The following is a 16,629-nucleotide window of genomic DNA, read 5'->3' as shown; positions in this document are numbered from 1 at the left end:
CCAGAGATGGAGGCAGAGATGGGGGCATGGAGAGGGGGAGCGGCTGAGGACTCTAGATTCATCAACTAAGAAGAGAAGGACTAAGAGCTGGTGGCCAGGAGCAGACTTGCTGAATGTGCCCTTTGGAGATGTAAATTATTATATATGCCTGAGTGGGGAAAAAAAAATAATAATAACACTATGGATTCATATGATTAACACTAACTAGAGATAAAAATACATACCACGGTTTAAAAAAAAAAAAAAAAAAAAAGGACAGATAAGCCAACGCAAAGCTGAGCGGAGAAAGAGGGCAGCTAACTGCAGGGATGTGGCTCCGCACATCCAGAAACATACTTCCGAACTAGAGCACATGGAAGAGGCAGGGAGGCCCGGGACAGGTCACAGGGAGGCTGCGGAGGGGACGTGGGGGGTGGCGGAAGGTGTCCTCCAAGCGATCGCAAAGCGCCGTCGCGCCTCGAGGTAGCGTCACCGTCAGACGAGGAAGCGTGAGAGGGGCGCTAAGGCACACGCCGGCGAGAATGGAAGACGAGAAAGGAACTTGGGTGAGGAGACGGTAGGCCCAGCACTGAAGGATGAGGTGAGGAACCGGCCTTCCTCTTGAAGAAGTCCCCTCAGACACCCGCGCGCGAAGACCGTTTGGACGTAACCGCCTCTCGTCTCGGCGCCCGTCTACCCAGCCGGGCATTGCTCCGACACCGCCGCCACATCCCGCTCCTAATTCCCGCCCAGCTTCTGCTAGGTTTCCAGCCCGCGTCTCACAGCCACCCCCGCCAACTCAGTCAGCTCCGCACCTCACACACGGCTCGTCGGCGGCCGCCGCCATCTTCCCGCGCGCGCGCCCCAGCCCCGCCCCCAGGCGCCGCTCCCACGTGACTACTCTCCCGGGACTACTTACGTGGGTCGGGTTTGCGTCACGTGATTCAGGGGCGTGGCCAAGATGGCGCTACCCAGGGAGGTAGGGAGCCCGCGGCAAGAGTGTCTGTGACTGTGAGGAAGGTAGTCGCGTGGCTACATCTCGGTGGCAAATTGGAGGCGGTGGAGAGTAACCGGGCTTCAGCTTACAGACCGCAGAGAGTGACCTCCAGTAGAGCATCTCTCCTCGCTATTGGAGAACGGAGGTAGCCGGTTACTAGCTGTGTGTAGCTGTTGTCCTCTGCCTGGAGGTGCTGTGGGGTCAAGAGTCAAGGCGTCTCCAGTCACTCCGTCTTTCCCCGGGCCTCAAGTCTAGAGCTATGACCCGAGATAGCACTCCTCCAGCTCCAGGAGCTAGAGCTCCGCTGAGCGGGTCAGTGCTGGCGGAGGCGGCAGTGGTGTTCGCCGTGGTGCTGAGCATTCACGCTACTGTGTGGGACCGATATTCGTGGTGTGCTGTGGCCCTCGCAGTGCAAGCCTTCTATGTCCAATACAAGTGGGACCGTCTGCTGCAGCAGGGAAGCGCTGTCTTCCAATTCCGAATGTCTGGCAACAGTGGACTACTGCCTGCTTCCGTGGTCATGCCTTTGCTTGGACTGGTCATGAAGGAGCGCTGCCTGGCTGCAGGGAACCCACACTTCGAACGTTTTGGTATTGTGGTGGCAGCTACTGGTATGGCAGTAGCACTCTTCTCATCTGTGTTGGCACTGGGCATCACTCGACCGGTGCCCACCAATACTTGTGTTATCTCCGGCTTGGCTGGAGGTGTCATCATTTACATCATGAAGCATTCGCTGAGCGTGGGTGAGGTGATCGAGGTCCTGGAGGTCCTGCTAATTTTCGTGTACCTCAACATGATCCTGCTGTACCTTCTTCCCCGCTGCTTCACCCCCGGAGAGGCACTGCTGGTATTAGGTGGCATCAGTTTTGTACTTAACCAGCTCATCAAGAGCTCTCTAATTATAGTGGAAAGTCAAGGGGACCCGGTGGACTTCTTCTTGCTGGTGGTGGTGGTAGGGATGGTGCTTATGGGCATCTTCTTCAGCACCCTGTTTGTCTTCATGGACTCAGGCACCTGGGCCTCATCCATCTTCTTCCACCTCATGACCTGTGTGCTGGGCCTTGGCGTGGTCCTGCCCTGGCTACACCGACTCATCCGCAGGAACCCCCTGCTCTGGCTCCTTCAATTCATCTTCCAGACAGACACTCGTATATATCTCCTAACCTACTGGTTTCTGCTGGCCACCTTGGCCTGCCTGGTGGTACTGTACCAGAATGCCAAGCGTTCATCTTCTGAGTCCAAGAAGCATCAGGCTCCCACTATCACCCGGAAGTATTTCCACTTCATTGTGGTAGCCACCTACATCCCAGGTATCATCTTTGACCGGCCACTGCTCTATGTGGCTGCCACCGTATGCCTGGCAGTCTTCATCTTCCTGGAGTATGTTCGATACTTCCGCATCAAACCCCTTGGCCACACTCTGCGGAGCCTCCTATCTCTCTTCTTGGATGAACGAGATAGCGGACCACTCATCCTGACCCACATCTACCTGCTCCTGGGCATGTCTCTTCCCATTTGGCTGGTCCCCAGGCCCTGTACACAGAAAGGTAGCCTAGGGGGAGCAAGGGCCCTGGTCCCTTATGCTGGCGTCCTGGCCGTGGGTGTAGGTGACACTGTGGCCTCCATCTTTGGCAGCACCATGGGAGAGATACACTGGCCTGGAACCAAAAAGACTTTTGAGGGGACCATGACGTCTATATTTGCCCAGATCATTTCTGTAGCTCTGATCTTAGTCTTTGACAGTGGAGTGGACCTAAATGACAGTTATGCTTGGATTTTGGGATCCATCAGTACTGTTTCCCTCCTAGAAGCATACACTACACAGATAGACAATCTCCTTTTGCCTCTCTATCTCCTGATATTGCTGATGGCCTAGCTGCTGTGCAGCAACAATGATGGAGGAAACAGCAACCTGGGGAGAATGAGTGGCCCTCACAGCAGCCAGCCACTTGGACATGTAGAGCCAAGGGGTGAAAAGCAGATTTGATTTTTTGAGTTTGTTCAGATTTAAAATAAAAATCAAAGCTCTCCTGGTTTTAGTTTAGGTGATGCTTTAAAAAAAATTTTTTTTTAAGCCATAAAAGATAGTACACAAACTTGAATGTGCTGTAGATTTCTACCACCCTTTTCCCTGAGGTCCTCAGAGGGGGCCAGAGTAAACACTGGCAAAAGATTCTGCTGTCAGACTAATCTGATTAGAATCCTTGCCTGCACTACTTATTAATTGTGTGGCCTCAATTCTATTGTCTGCAGCATGGAAAGAATGATAGCATGTACCTCCTGGGAGTATGTGCAGATCCATCGAAATGAGGTGTGTGAATGTCCAGAGCAGAGCATATTGAGTAGTCCATGAAGAAAATTGTCATTACCTAAGACTAGTCTCATAAAAAAATTAAAAGGCATGCAAGTTAAGGTGGTTTTATCAATTGTACTTCAAGAACAATGACTTTTACTCCCCTGCTACATTTGAAGGAGGAAAACAGGAAGTAGCTGAGTGCATGTAGTGTCTCCCATTTGGGCTAGGAAGAACTGAAGCAGAGACGTGGGAGCAGCTTGTTGCATGCATGGCAAGGCTGGGGGAAAAGGATTAAGTCCTAGGCTGATGTCTTGTTTCAGCCACCCTCCCCACTCACACCCCTACCTCCAAGACTGCCTGGGTGAGTGGTGTTGTTTAGCTTGACAGCGTAGGGTCTTGTCAAGGGGTCCCTCCTGAGACCCTCTCACATCAAACCTGTGTTTATCTCTTACATTGACACTATAGTACAGCCTTTAACAGGTTGAGAGGGACTGGAGGAGTTTCTTAGGCATTTAAAATAGCTCTACTCTGGAACTATGCCCAAGCAAGGGGCCCACTCTCCAATCTTGCTTTTTTCATTCCACTGTATATTCCAGTGTCAACACAGAACCTGACATAGAGCAGGAACTCAGGCAACATTCACTGAATGGATGAACGTTTCCTGTCAGTGGAAAGATAATAGAGTACATTCATGACTGGATAAGGTTCTCCCCAATTCTCATCCAGTCTGGCAGGGACAGGCCTAACAGACAGAGAGGAGAACTTTGGTCAAACAAGGCCAGAAGCCAGGAGTGCTGCTGTGGGAGCTTGAACTTCGTCTGAGAGTCACTGCCAACTCCTTTTCCTTAGAGGAGAGTATTGAGACAGACAGTCCTTTGGCGTACAAAGGAGACTTAACACATTGGTCCTTTCCTTCAGGCTCCCTTCTGCTTATAAAAGGAGATAGCAGTATCAACTTTGCCGCACTGACTCCCTACGTTATCTGGGGAAAGGGTTTTCATCTCTGGACCTTGGTTTGTCGATGTATACAGTGGTGAGCTAGACTAAATCAGAGTCCCGAACTCACCCTCCAAGGCCAGGCAGGTAACAGATGAACCAGGGAAGAGGGAACTGTGCCTGAGCCAGGAGCACATGTGCCGGTAAAGAAACAACTCCAGCTGGCAGTCCATACTAAAGTGTGAGCCTGTGTTGTTGGCTTGTGCGCATTCAAGGGAAACTTAAAAGCCTGGATTTTTATGTAAAATCTCCCAAGTTTAAAAAAAGTATAAAACACATCCTTAGTGGATTCAGCCCATGGCCCTCACTGTGTGCCCTCTGGACCAGACCTTGGTCTGTAGGGGCCTGCCAACTAGACAGGATTAGGATTCAGCAGCTATTCCCACAGAGGATACCTGCTGAGAATTCATTCCCAAACTCCTCTTGAGAGCAGGGCTGCCTGGGAGAAAAGGAGCAAGAAACTGTATTTGGAAGTAATTTTTATTCAGTGTCTCACAGAGTTGCACCCTGGAGGACAGAAGTGTGAAAAACCAACAGAAGGCTACCTGGGAAAGCAGGAGTGGGGGAGGGGGGGTGCAGAATATGTTTTGGGGAAGCAGGGAGGTAAGATCTTGGGCACAGCCTCTGCTACTGCCCAGCCACTCTCACCTCTTGCTTGTTGCCTATGGGTCTCAGGACACAGATACTGGCAGACCAAAGGAGACGTGGTGACTTCACCATTACAGCCAGGAGGTCAGGTGAGGCAGCCTGGCCTGCTAGCAGTGTTGACAGCCTCTCCTGGGAGGGGCAGTGCCCCAGTCCTGCTGAGGGCCATCAGGTGTACAGCGAAGGAAAGGGCAGCTCAGCTGTTGGCTGGAGCCTGCAAAGGACAAAAGAGATGATCTCAAGAGGTAGGTCTTACTGTTCCCAGCCTTCAGCACCTCCTCAGGAAACCATTAGGGCACCGCCCCACTCCTTCACCTGCCCATTCCCCCATTGTTGCTCTACCAGTTCTCTGGGCTCCAGACAGTGCCAGAAGCTTCCATGAGGTGGAAAGTGTAGGCCTGGCGAGAGTGGTTGGAAAGGTTCTGCTCACTCTTGTGCACCACTTCTCCATGGATTAGAACGAGGGCCCCTAGTGAGGATCCAAGCAGGTCATGCTCCTTCCCTGGGCCTGGGAGGACACCAGCATATACTTCCCCCTTCCCAGGGCAGGAAAGGACATTGGTCCTCCTTCCTCAAGCAATTCTGTACCCCTTCCCCCCAAATCGATCCCCATTCCCATCCTAGTTGCTCAGTCCCTGCAGCTTGTTCCAGGGTCAGAGGCTCTGCTGTTAGAGGTGGGTTTCTGTGGTATGCAAGCCCCTTCTGCTGTGTCTCTGCAAACCTTAGGAAGGGCAGCCCCTTCCATAGTGTTTGCAGAAGCAGACAGAAGCTCTCCATACTGTGCCGATCAACTATGGCCTTGGCCTGTGAATATTCCCCTTGGCCCTGGTATGGATAAACACTGGACTGGTAGCCTCAAGGTTGGCAGTTGAAACCCACCTGCTGCTCTCGAAACCCTATACAAGGTTGCTATGAGTTGGAACCATCTTGACAGCACACAACAACAAAGAAAAGGGTGGACCAATAGCCAGAATTTGTTGAGGACTTGCTGTGCGCCATACATGTACGGTATAAATGTCTCTTAGACATCATCTCACTTATTTATCCACTCTGTTGTTGTGTGCCATTGAGTCAATTGTCCATATGACAAAGTAGGACTGCCTCATCGTGTTTCCTGGATGGTAAGTAATCATTACAGGAGAGTCCTGCAGGGTAATGTGCAGGACTGCAAAGTCAATTTAAACTGCAAGGTCAGTGGTTCACGGTTACCAGCCACTCCTCGGAAACCCTATACAAGGTCACTATGGGTTGGAACCAACTCAACAGCACTTAACAACAACAACAACAACAACAAATCATTATAGGCATAGACTGTTGCTTCGTTTCTCCCATAGAGCCACTGGAGTGTTTGACCCACTGGCCTTTCAGTTAGCAGCCAGCACTACCAAGGATCCTTCATCCCTACTCTACATTTGGAGAAACTGAGGCTCAGAAAGTGCCAGTCATTTGCCCAAAGATTTCAGTCTTTAGGCAAATGACTAGACCTGATACAAAGATAGTAGTATCTGGATTTGACCTTAATCTGGAAACCTTGCTATTAACCACACTGCTAAATGCCCATCCAGCCCTGACCTTCTCTCATTCTGTAACTTTTCAGGCCTCAGGTGAACCCATGGGGAGCCTGATAGGTACTGGTTTTCAGGATGAGGAGGGACCCATATGCTCCCTGTCCTCTGCAGTCATCCTACCTCTCTGCACAGGTGTAGGCACAAAGAGACTGCCTTCCCAGGTTGGCTCTGACCCAAGGAAGCTAGTGCCAGGCACTGAGCCAGCAGGGGCCCGGACCATCCTTCTTGACACTCCACCTGTAGGCCGAGTTGAAACCATTAGCCCCTCTTTTCTCCAGGTCCCTCTCTATGGGCCTAGGAGGGTACAGGTAGGCAGACAGAAACAGATGTTCTCACTGGTATGCGAGCCAGGAATAAACCAGAGGCAGCCGTTCTCCAGCGTGGCATCCTCAAGTGCAATCCACATGCCCAGAACCCGGCCCAGTGGCTCCGTGTACAGGAAGGAGGCATCCTGGTGAGGCGAGACTGCAGCAGGCCCACCAGGGAGTGAGGAACCCACCCCTTTTCGCTCCCACCACCACCACTACCTCAGTCCTCCCCAAATCCTCCAGGGACAGCCTTCCCACAACCAGTTAGAATCTTGCCCCTTCTTGGTCTAAGACTTTGGGCAAGAGATCTCACTTTTCAAAACTTTGATTTCTCCAACTGTAGAGTGGCTCTAACAATAGCTCACCTCTTAGGGCTGCTGGAAGTTTCCATTAAGATGATGTACAAAAGCTGCATAGTACAGAGCTTGACATTGCTTGCTAAAAAGTTACTACTATCATTTAATTTCAGCCACATAACTAAAACCACTGTCTTACCAAAGACAAGCAGCTTTCAGCCACTAGATGGATTGGGAAGCTGGGTGCAAAGTGGGGGAAGACTATGACCAAGCATCCATAGTTTTAAATGTGATGCTAGGGCCCAGGCAGGATGGAAACTGCTCAACAAGACAGTGAAGTCTGCAGTAATACAGTAAGGGAGTACTGCCCTCACCTTCTTGCCTAGAGAACGGTGTTTTTTGGAGCACCAGACTTTCAGAGGGACTAGGAGAATCTGGATGGCATCCAGAGGAAGGTATTCTAATGACTGCGGCTCCAAAGCCTTGGTGGAGGAATGGCTGAAGGAATGAGGGGTACTGGGTTTGGGCAGAGAAGACTAAGGTCAAGGCTCCAGATGCCCTTGGGCTAAATGGCAGGGAGGCGGAGGGTAGTCACAAGGAGGTAGACTTGGGCTCATGCAAGGAAGGAAAGAGCTGTGAAGAGTGACCTCCCTGTCACTGGAGGTATTTAAGCAGAAATGGGGATTGTAAAGAACATCTGTACATCTGGTGGAAGTTAGAATTAGATCAGTAATTGCTATGCTGAATCAGTTCCCAGGAAGCGTCACAGGAAATACAGATTCCCAGGTCTGTGTAGCCCTGTTGTGGTGGTGCTGTTGAGTTAGTACTGACTCATAGTGACCCTATATAAGGTTTCCAAAGAACGGCTGGTGAGCTTGAACCACCAACCTTGCAGTTCAAAGCAACCTTACAGTCCAGCACATTAACCCATAGTGCCACACTAAGATTCAGTCCTACTGAATCAAAATCTCGGGGGGCAGGGGATAGGAGTCAGTGTTTTTAACAAGCAAGGGTTGCTGCCAGGATGAGGACTCCTGCCTACAGACATCTCAGCAATGGGTTTTCTTTCCTCCCCAAACGTGACAACCATCAATATCCTAGATCTCCTGCCCGTGGTCTTTGCTGGGCCCTACAATCTACTCTCAACTCACCTTCACCGCCAAAGTGAGGTTGCTGAAAGAAAGAAGCAGAGCCTGGTGAGGACAGGGAGTGTGGGAGGTACAGAGGCTAGCTGAGTCTTGTGAGATGCCCTGCCTTCACTCCAGGTGCTTACCTTCCCAAGAATTCCACCGCAACACCTAGCTATCAAGCACCTACCACGTGGCAGCCTTTGGGGAATGCAAAGAAAAAAAGCACCCTGTACATCAGGGCTAAACAGGAGTCCACAACACAGAATGAAATGAGGGCAAGAGGGAGAGGTGAAGATGAGGACAGTGGTTATGCCTTTCACCTTCCAGCTGAGACATGGGGCCCTCCCTTCTCAGGGGAGCTGGAAGGCTTCCTGGAGGAAGCACTGAGCTGGGCCTTTAAAGCTGAGAACAGAGCATTTTGATAAGCAAACGAAAGAGGGAGTCATGAGGAGCCTCTTCCCTCCAATCACCAAATCTTGACTGAGCACCAAGTGTCAGGTGCCTCCCATCAGAGGAGACCAATTTTACATGGGCTGTGTGGAGTAAATAGTAAGCCCTCAATCCCTCAGGGGAGCTGTTTCTGGCCCATTGTAAAGAGGGGCTTGTGTGAGCACTGTGCAGATTTCACAGAAGGGAACCTGGTGTGGGAAGACAGGGAGCTCACCTTGAAGATGTACATACTCTGCACCACCACAGGCATCTGAAGGCCCAGACTCCTGGTCAAGGCCTGGAAGGGGACAGGGGTCATGATACTGGCCTGCCCACCTGGCCCTCACCCCATCCTATGCTTACCTGTATCTTGGGGGAGTGTGTGACACACCTGAAGATTGGGTCATGGGCATGCAGAGCTACAGGGACAGAAGTGGGCTGAGTGAGTGGTCATGTGTCTCTCTCATGCCTAGCTTGGGCACCCAGACTCAGGTCTCATTTTTACTTCTTCACCCATTCCCATAGATGCCTTCATTCCACTCCAGGCTTCATCCCTCCCCTATCCGACTTTACTCTTGGTCTTGCTGTCATCTGGGAACCTCCTTCTAGTCCTGACACCCAATTCCTCACAGATGATGAAGGGCTTCGAGGGGCCCATCACTTGGTAGAAATCTCTGTACTGCCATTTACTCTGTGAGTAACTTTGGGAAACCATTCCACTTCTGTAAGCCTCAGTCTCCTCCTCTAAAATGCAGGCCAAAAGAATAGCCCTACCTCCCAATGCTGTTAGAAGGGCTAACACATGTACAATTACAGCACAGACTAGTCACCATTTGCTATCATTATTGCTATTTCAAAAAGTGAGGGTTTCCTGACTTGCTTTTGAACATATTTGAATAAGAACCATGGCAGCATGGCAGCTGCTCCTTGAGGAGGCTCCGGGAAGCAGTTGGACCCAGGACTCAGGCGCTCCTCATTCCAGGGCCCTGGATTATCCTCAGTCCAGGCAGCAGAGAGTTGAGAGGCCTGCATGTGCACATGAGCATGCAGGTGGAACTTAAGTGGACCCCTCTTCCCGGATCTGTGATAGCAACAGCTCAACCATCATATAAATGGCATCATAAGATACAGAAGAGCGGGGCCAGACAGGAAGCCTCCAGCTAAGAATACCAAATGCTCAGCCACTAGCTTACTTTGGTCTTTGGGCAAGGCCCCCAGTCTCTTCAGGTCTAAATTTCTCCATTTTTTCATGCCCTTCCATGCCCTGCTCACCATGTCCAATTTTGTTGATGGACTTCTCTGGAGGGACCAGGAAATTGCCTGGGACACAAGGAACAAGTTAAGACAGAAGAAGAGCCAGAGTCTGCCCTCCCATAGGCAGATGACCTCAGCACCTTCTAGCTCTGGGAGACAGATACTAAGTCCAACCAACCCTCACTGTGGCTGCCCCACACCTTTAGGGCCCCAGCTCCATACCTTCCTTGTCAAAAACCCCTTTCTCAAAGAAGAAACGAATCTTGTCGCCACTGCTCAAGAAGTAGTCCGTGCTGCCCTGTGGAGAGTAGACATCAGAGGGGATGAGAGGACATCAGGGGGCTAAAGCTGAGCCCCCGGCAAAGAAGGAGGGAGGACTCAGGGCTAGAGAACTCCCTCCATGCTTCCCAAACGTGGCCACTGGAGCATGGGACAGTGAACTGGAACCTCAAATGCCTGGAAGTACAGCCTGGTACTCTGAGCATTAAGTTTCTTGCAAACCTTTTAATAAATGATGTGACTCTTCTGCTCTAATTGGACTACTCACTTCACCTCTCTAGACCTTGATTTTCTCATCTGTTAAAGGGAATCATAATAGAACTTACCTCCCCAGAACTGTTAGGAGCTTCAGCAAGAGGCAGAATCTCACAGCACTTGAAAACAGACTCTGGAGCTAGAATTGTTGTTGTTGGGTGTCATGGAGTCAATTTTTGACTCATAGAGATCTCGCAGAGTGGCTAGGTGTGTTCAAACCACCAACCTTTTAGTTAGCAGTTGAGCACTTAACTATTGATCCACCAGTGTTGCTTAACGTTGTTGTTGTGGTTGTTAAGTGCCATCAAGTCTGTTCCAACTCTTAGCAACCTTGTATAAGGTTTCCAAGCCTCATCTTTTTCCCACAGTGCAGCTGGCAGACTCAAACCACATCCCTTGTGGTTCGTAGTCCAGTGTTCCTTAATACTTGGACTCAAATCCCAGCTCTGCCACCAACTAACTATGTCTGACCATGACTACATTACTGAATTTCTTTGGGCTTAGTTTTATCCATAAAACTCAGATGCTATTAAAGGTACCAATCTTAAGGGTGTTGTAAGGATTGCGAGTTGATATCCAAAGAGCTCTATCACAGTCCTTGGAATATGGTACCATGTAAGTATTCTTACTTGGCTTCTGTTATTATTATTATTACATATAAAACACTTAGTGAGGGCATGGCTAAGTGCTCAATAAATACAAACTCTTATCTTCTTCTGTTTTCTTAATAAACTTCCCTTGTAGTGTTTGCACATGAGTAGCTTAATCAATATCACTGAATTCTACATGAATAAATGATTGAATTGGTGAATGTTTCACTTGTAGATTTTTACAATTAAAAAAATAACCTTGTTAATTTTTAAATTTTTATTGTCTTGCTGTTGTCGAGAGTATACATAGCAAAACATACACCAAGTCAACTATTCCAACATGTATCGTTCAGTGACATGGATCACATTCTTCAAGTTATGCAACCATTCTCGTGTTCTTTTTCTGAAATTTTCCTCCTCTCTTAACATAAATTCACAGCTCCCTAAGCTTCCAATCTAATCTTTCAAATTTCTATTGTCACTTTTATCCTATATGTTGTTGTTGTTAGGTGCCATTGAGTTTGTAGAGATTCATAGTGACCCTATGAACAACAGAATGAAACACTGCTTGGTCCTATGCCAGCTTCATAATCGTTACTATGCCTGACTCCATTGCTGTTGCCACTGTGCCAATCCATCTTGTCAGGATCTTCCTCTTTTTCTTCCCCCCTCCACTTTACCAAACACGATATCCTTCTCCAGGGGCTGGTCCCTCCTGACAACATGTCTGAAGAATAAGAGGCAAAGTCTGGTCATTCTAGCTTTCAAGAGCACTCTGACTGTACTTCTTCCAACACAGATTTTTTTGTTTTTTAGCAGTCCATGGTAATTTAAATATTCTCCTGCAGTACCATAACTCAAAATGCATCAATTCTTCTATGGTCTTCCTTAGTCACTGTACAACTTTCGCATGCATATGAGGTTATTAAAAATCCCATGATTTGGGTCAGGCACACCTTAGTCTTCAAACTGACATGTTTGCTTTGTTTTCTTCGCCAGTAAGTATTTTAAGTGCTCTTCATTTTCAGCAAGCAAGGTTGTATCATCTGCATATCACATGTTGTTCATGAATCTTCCTCCAACTTTGATGCCTCATTTTTCTTCATGCAATCTAGTTTCTCGGATTTATCCTATATAGATACTTTTTTTAAAGAACACAATACTCAAGGAAGGAATTTTTTACTAGTTAAACTAAACAATTATTAGGTTTTGAGATGACTTCAGGGAATATTTTTGGTTTAAATTTAAAAGATTATCTCAGGGCAATAGTTTCAAGGGTTCTTCTAGCTTCATGGCTCCAGAAAGTCTGGAATCCATTAGAATGTGAAGTTCCATTCTGTATTTTTTTTCCCTTTTGATCGGGATTCTTATGTAGAATCTTTGATAAAAAAATGTTCAGTAATGGTAGCTGGGCACCATCCAGTTCTGGTCTCCTGACAAAGAAGCAGTTGTTCATGGAGGCAATTAGCCACACATTCCATACCTGCCTTCTATTCCTGATGATCCTTCTCCCTCTGTTGTTCTAGACAAATAGAGACCAGTTGTTGTGTCTTGGATGGCCACTTGCAAACTTTTAAGGTGGCAAGCACTATGCAATGAATGAGGAGATAGAACAGAAGCACTGAACACATTTTTAGGCCAGTTAATTAAAATGTTCCTTGAAATCCTGATCCTAAACTTCCAAATCAAGACATCCTTGTTAATTTTAATATAATATTTCAAAGTTCTTAACATCATATGAGAATTATGTTCTAGGAAGATATCCCATATTTTACGTTTGGCTTTAGAGATCCTTGACCTGACATCATATACAGTGGGGTTTCAAAAAGTTTCCGGAAACTTCTATTTTCTTTTCATTCCTTTTTTCCCATAAGCTTTCTGAAGCCCCACGTATATATCTTTCTCCCCAGCAAGAAGCATTTTACAAATACAGATAGTGCCTATCCTCACATGTGGTGACATAAATAGAGCTGAGGAGTGCCAATCCGCCTTCCTGGGTTCCCCAAGTGGCCACAGTACCATCATTCCCTCATGTGTGCATCTGCTCTCAGACTCGGCCTGTAAGACTCCACTCTATTACCTGCCTGGTCTCTTTCAAAACCTTTCCCACTGAAAGCTAAAACTATTTTTCAGCATTCTTGGCTCTTCTGCATCAGGGTTGTTATTGTTGTTAAGTGCCATAGAGTTGGTTTTGACTCATAGCTACCCTGTATAGGGTTTCTGAGGCTGTAAATCTTTACAGGAACAGAAAACTTTATCTTTTTCCTACAGAGTTGTTGTTAAGTGCCGTTGAGTCAGTTTTGACCCATAGCGACCCTGTACAGGGTTTCCGAGGGTGTAAATCTTTACGGGAGTAGAAAGCCTCATCTTTCTCCAGTGGAGCGGCTGGTAGTTTCGAACCGCTGACCTTAAGGTTCACAGCCCGATTCATAACCACTATGCTACCAGAGCTCCTTTCCTACAGAGTAGCTGGTGGGATCAAACACCAACCTGTGGCTAGCAGTCCAATGTTCATCCTACCACACCACCACAGTTCTCCATCAGGGTTGTTGGTGGTGATGTGCCAGGGACTCGGGTCCAACTCATAGCAACCCTGTATAGGGTTCCTGAGGCTGTGAATCTTTATGGGAGTAGAAAGCCTCCTTTTTCTCCCGCAGAACAGCTCATAGTTTCGAGCTGTTGACCTCAAGGTTAGCAGCACTACTTATAACCACTACACTACCAGAACTCCTTTCCTCATCAGGGTTGTTGTTGTTAAGTGACGTCGAGTCGGTTACAACCCATAGCGACCTTGTGTAGAGTTTCCAAGGAGCAGCTGGTGATCTTGAACCGCCGACCTTGCAGTTCAAATGGCTTTGCAGTCTGACTCATTAACCCACAGCGACACACCAGGACTCTAGGGTTAAGGTGAGGGGAATAAGTCATGGGAGTACACTACTGACAATAATATTAGAGATAATGGTGCTATACATGTGTCAAAGATTTCATCTAACTTGTTAATTAACTTGTCAACTAACTATGGAACCAGTGAGATACTACAAGTATTTATCCCACAGCGCCACACCAGGACTCCATATAGGCAATAAGGAATACTAAAATGAATTTGCAATTTGATTTTTAAAATAACTGGCTTATCCACAGGGCAATAATCATCCCCTCAAAAGACAGCACCACTCATATTCATTTCTATAGACAATATCATGCACACTGTTATCAGTTCCACCCAACTTGCATAATTATAAAGGAAGTCACAGACAATGAAATGTGGAGAGAACCTGAAAAGTAAAGCTAGACAGGATCCCCAGCAATCTTTTTTTTTAGTGCCCATTTCAGTCTTAGTCTTTCACAATATGAATAGTGAATGTTGAAGGCTGAAAACCAAGATATATACACTTTCTTCTCTCATCCTTCCCTCTACTCACCCATCCTCAGATTTCTGGAAGATTCTTAGCAATGTGGAGGGCACAAACCCTTGGGTGACTGTTTCTGGTTACAGGACCTCCCAACTCCACTTTTCCCCTCAGAAGACATCATTGGTTAAATTAAGTGAACTATTTAGAGGAAACTGTCTTTCTGTAATCCTTTATTTACCCTTGTTCAATTTCCTACTCTGGTATACATATTACAGTGCCCCTAGAAGTCCTACCATACACTAACAAAGAACTTTCAAAGGTTCAAGGTGGATTCAGAAGAGGACATGGAATGAGGGATAGATATCATTGCTAATGCCAGATGGATCTTGGATTAAAGCAGAGAATACCAGAAAGACGTTTGCTGCTGCTGCTGCTGCTACATGCCTTGGAGTCGATTCCAAAAGAGGTTTACCTGTGCTTTATTTACTATGCAAAGCCTTTCAATTGTGTGGATCAGGACAAGCTATGGACAACATTGCTGAGAATTATTATTCTGTAATACTTAATTGTGCTCATGAGGAACCTGAACATAGACCAAGAGGCAGTTCTTTGAACAGAACAAGGTAACACTGAATGGTTTAATATTAGGAAAGGTACACGCCAGGGATGTATTCTTTCACCATATTTACTCAATCTGTATGCTGAGCAAATAATCTGAGAAGCTGGATTATATGAAGAAGAATGTGAAATCAGGATTAGAGGAAGACTCATTAACAACCTGTGATATGCAGATGATACAACCTTGCTTGCTGAAAGTGAAGAGGACTTAAAATACTTACTGATGAAGATCAAAGACCACAGCCTTCGGTATGGGTTGCATCTCAATGTAAAGCAAACAAAAATCCTCACCACAGGACCAAAGAACAACATCCATATAAATGGAAAAAAGATTGAAGTTGTCAAAGACTCCATTTTGCTTGGATCCACCATTAACACTCCTAGAAACAGCAGTCAAGAAATCAAATAACTTATTGCATTTGGCAGATCTGCTGCACAAGACCTCTTTAAAGTGTTGAAGAGCAGAGATGTCAGTTTGAGGACTAAAGTGTGCTTGACCCAAGCCATGGTATTTTCAATAACTTGATATGCATACAAAAGTTTGAATAAGGAAGACTGTAAAAGAATTAATGTCTTTGAGTTATGGTGTTAGAGGAGAATATTAAAAGTACCATGGACTGCCAAAAGAGCAAACCGATCTGTATTGGAAGAAGTGCAGCCAAAGTGCTCCTTGGAAACCAGGAAGGCCAAACTTCATCTCTCATACTTTGGGCATATTATCAGGAGGTACCAGTCACTGGTAAAGGATATCATGTTTGATAAAGTGGAGGGTTGGAGAAAAAGAGAAAGACTCCCAACAAGATGGATTGGCACAGTGGCAGCAGTGATGGACTCAGACCTAGCAATGATTGTGAGGTTGCCCCAGGAATGGGCAGTGTTTCTTTCTGCTATGCATAAATAGGATCACTATGAGTTGGTACTGACTTGTTGGAACCTACGTACTTACTACTAGGAGTCCTGGATGTAAATCTTTCATTTGTAAAGATTTACAGCCTCAGAAACCCTATACAGGGTCGCTATGAGTTGGAACCGACTGGATGGTACACAGCAGAAGTAGCAACAGGAGTACTGGTGTGGTGCTGTAAGACAAGTACTGGACTGCTAACCACAAGACTGGTGGTTCAAACCCAGCAACCACTCCTTGGGAAACCTGTACAGGGTTGCTATAAGTTAGAACCAACATGACAAGCACTCAACAAGGTGGCACTACGAGCACTGGTGGTACTTAGGACATGCACTGGACTACTAACCAAAAGATTGGCAGTTCAAACCCACCAACAGTTTTATGGGAGAAAGAGGAGGCTTTCTGCTTCCATAAAGTTTTATAGTAGAGTGGGGAAATTCCAGCCTGAAGGCTGCATAAGGTCCTCAAAATCATTTGGTCTGGCCCTGCTAAGGCTCCTGCAGTTCCAACCATCATATTGTTGTTAAGTACCATCAAGTCAATTCCCACCATAGCAACCCTGTATAGGGTTTCCAAGAAGCAACTGGTGAGCTTGAACCACCATCTTTGTAATTCAAAGTGACTTTGTAGACCAGCACATTAACCCACAGCACCACACAACACTATCACATTGTTATTGTTATTGTTGTTGTTAGGTGCCGTCGAGTTGGTTCCGACCAATAGTGACCCTGT

General features: G+C 47.1%; 3 protein-coding genes across 3 annotated transcripts in view; 1 reads left to right on the top strand and 2 right to left on the bottom strand.

The window, feature by feature from the left end:
- Positions 1 to 845, bottom strand: part of NUP188 (nucleoporin 188kDa) — a 102,605-nt gene extending 101,760 nt beyond the window's left edge. The window contains exon 1 of the mRNA XM_006834848.1: positions 795 to 845. Within this exon, the coding sequence (XP_006834911.1) occupies positions 795 to 826 (32 nt within the window). The 5' untranslated portion in view covers positions 827 to 845. The remainder of the gene's footprint in view (positions 1 to 794) is intronic.
- DOLK (dolichol kinase) lies at positions 819 to 3,008 on the top strand. The gene has a single exon (XM_006834849.1). It carries the CDS (start codon positions 1,236 to 1,238, stop codon positions 2,850 to 2,852), a length of 1,617 nt encoding a protein of 538 aa, XP_006834912.1. The 5' UTR covers positions 819 to 1,235; the 3' UTR covers positions 2,853 to 3,008.
- A 2,073-nt stretch (positions 3,009 to 5,081) lies between these two features.
- PHYHD1 (phytanoyl-CoA dioxygenase domain containing 1) overlaps positions 5,082 to 16,629 on the bottom strand; it is a 27,725-nt gene continuing 16,177 nt past the window's right edge. Inside the window, exons 3-10 of the mRNA XM_006834847.1 lie at positions 10,121 to 10,196; positions 9,917 to 9,964; positions 9,008 to 9,063; positions 8,237 to 8,258; positions 6,818 to 6,946; positions 6,602 to 6,718; positions 5,256 to 5,382; positions 5,082 to 5,127 (exon numbers count right to left, since the gene is read on the bottom strand). Coding sequence (XP_006834910.1) covers positions 5,082 to 5,127; positions 5,256 to 5,382; positions 6,602 to 6,718; positions 6,818 to 6,946; positions 8,237 to 8,258; positions 9,008 to 9,063; positions 9,917 to 9,964; positions 10,121 to 10,196 — 621 coding nt within the window. The remainder of the gene's footprint in view (positions 5,128 to 5,255; positions 5,383 to 6,601; positions 6,719 to 6,817; positions 6,947 to 8,236; positions 8,259 to 9,007; positions 9,064 to 9,916; positions 9,965 to 10,120; positions 10,197 to 16,629) is intronic.

This window comes from Chrysochloris asiatica, unplaced genomic scaffold (assembly GCF_000296735.1).
Source record: "Chrysochloris asiatica unplaced genomic scaffold, ChrAsi1.0 scaffold00014, whole genome shotgun sequence".
NCBI classification, from domain to species: Eukaryota; Metazoa; Chordata; class Mammalia; order Afrosoricida; family Chrysochloridae; genus Chrysochloris; species Chrysochloris asiatica.
Note: the sequence above shows the minus strand (reverse complement) of the source record. Positions and strands in the feature narration are given on the sequence as shown.

Coding starts and splice junctions, on each gene's coding strand:
- DOLK (XM_006834849.1), top strand. CDS start 1,236: ATGACCCGAGATAGCACTCCTCCAGCTCCAGGAGCTAGAGCTCCGCTG.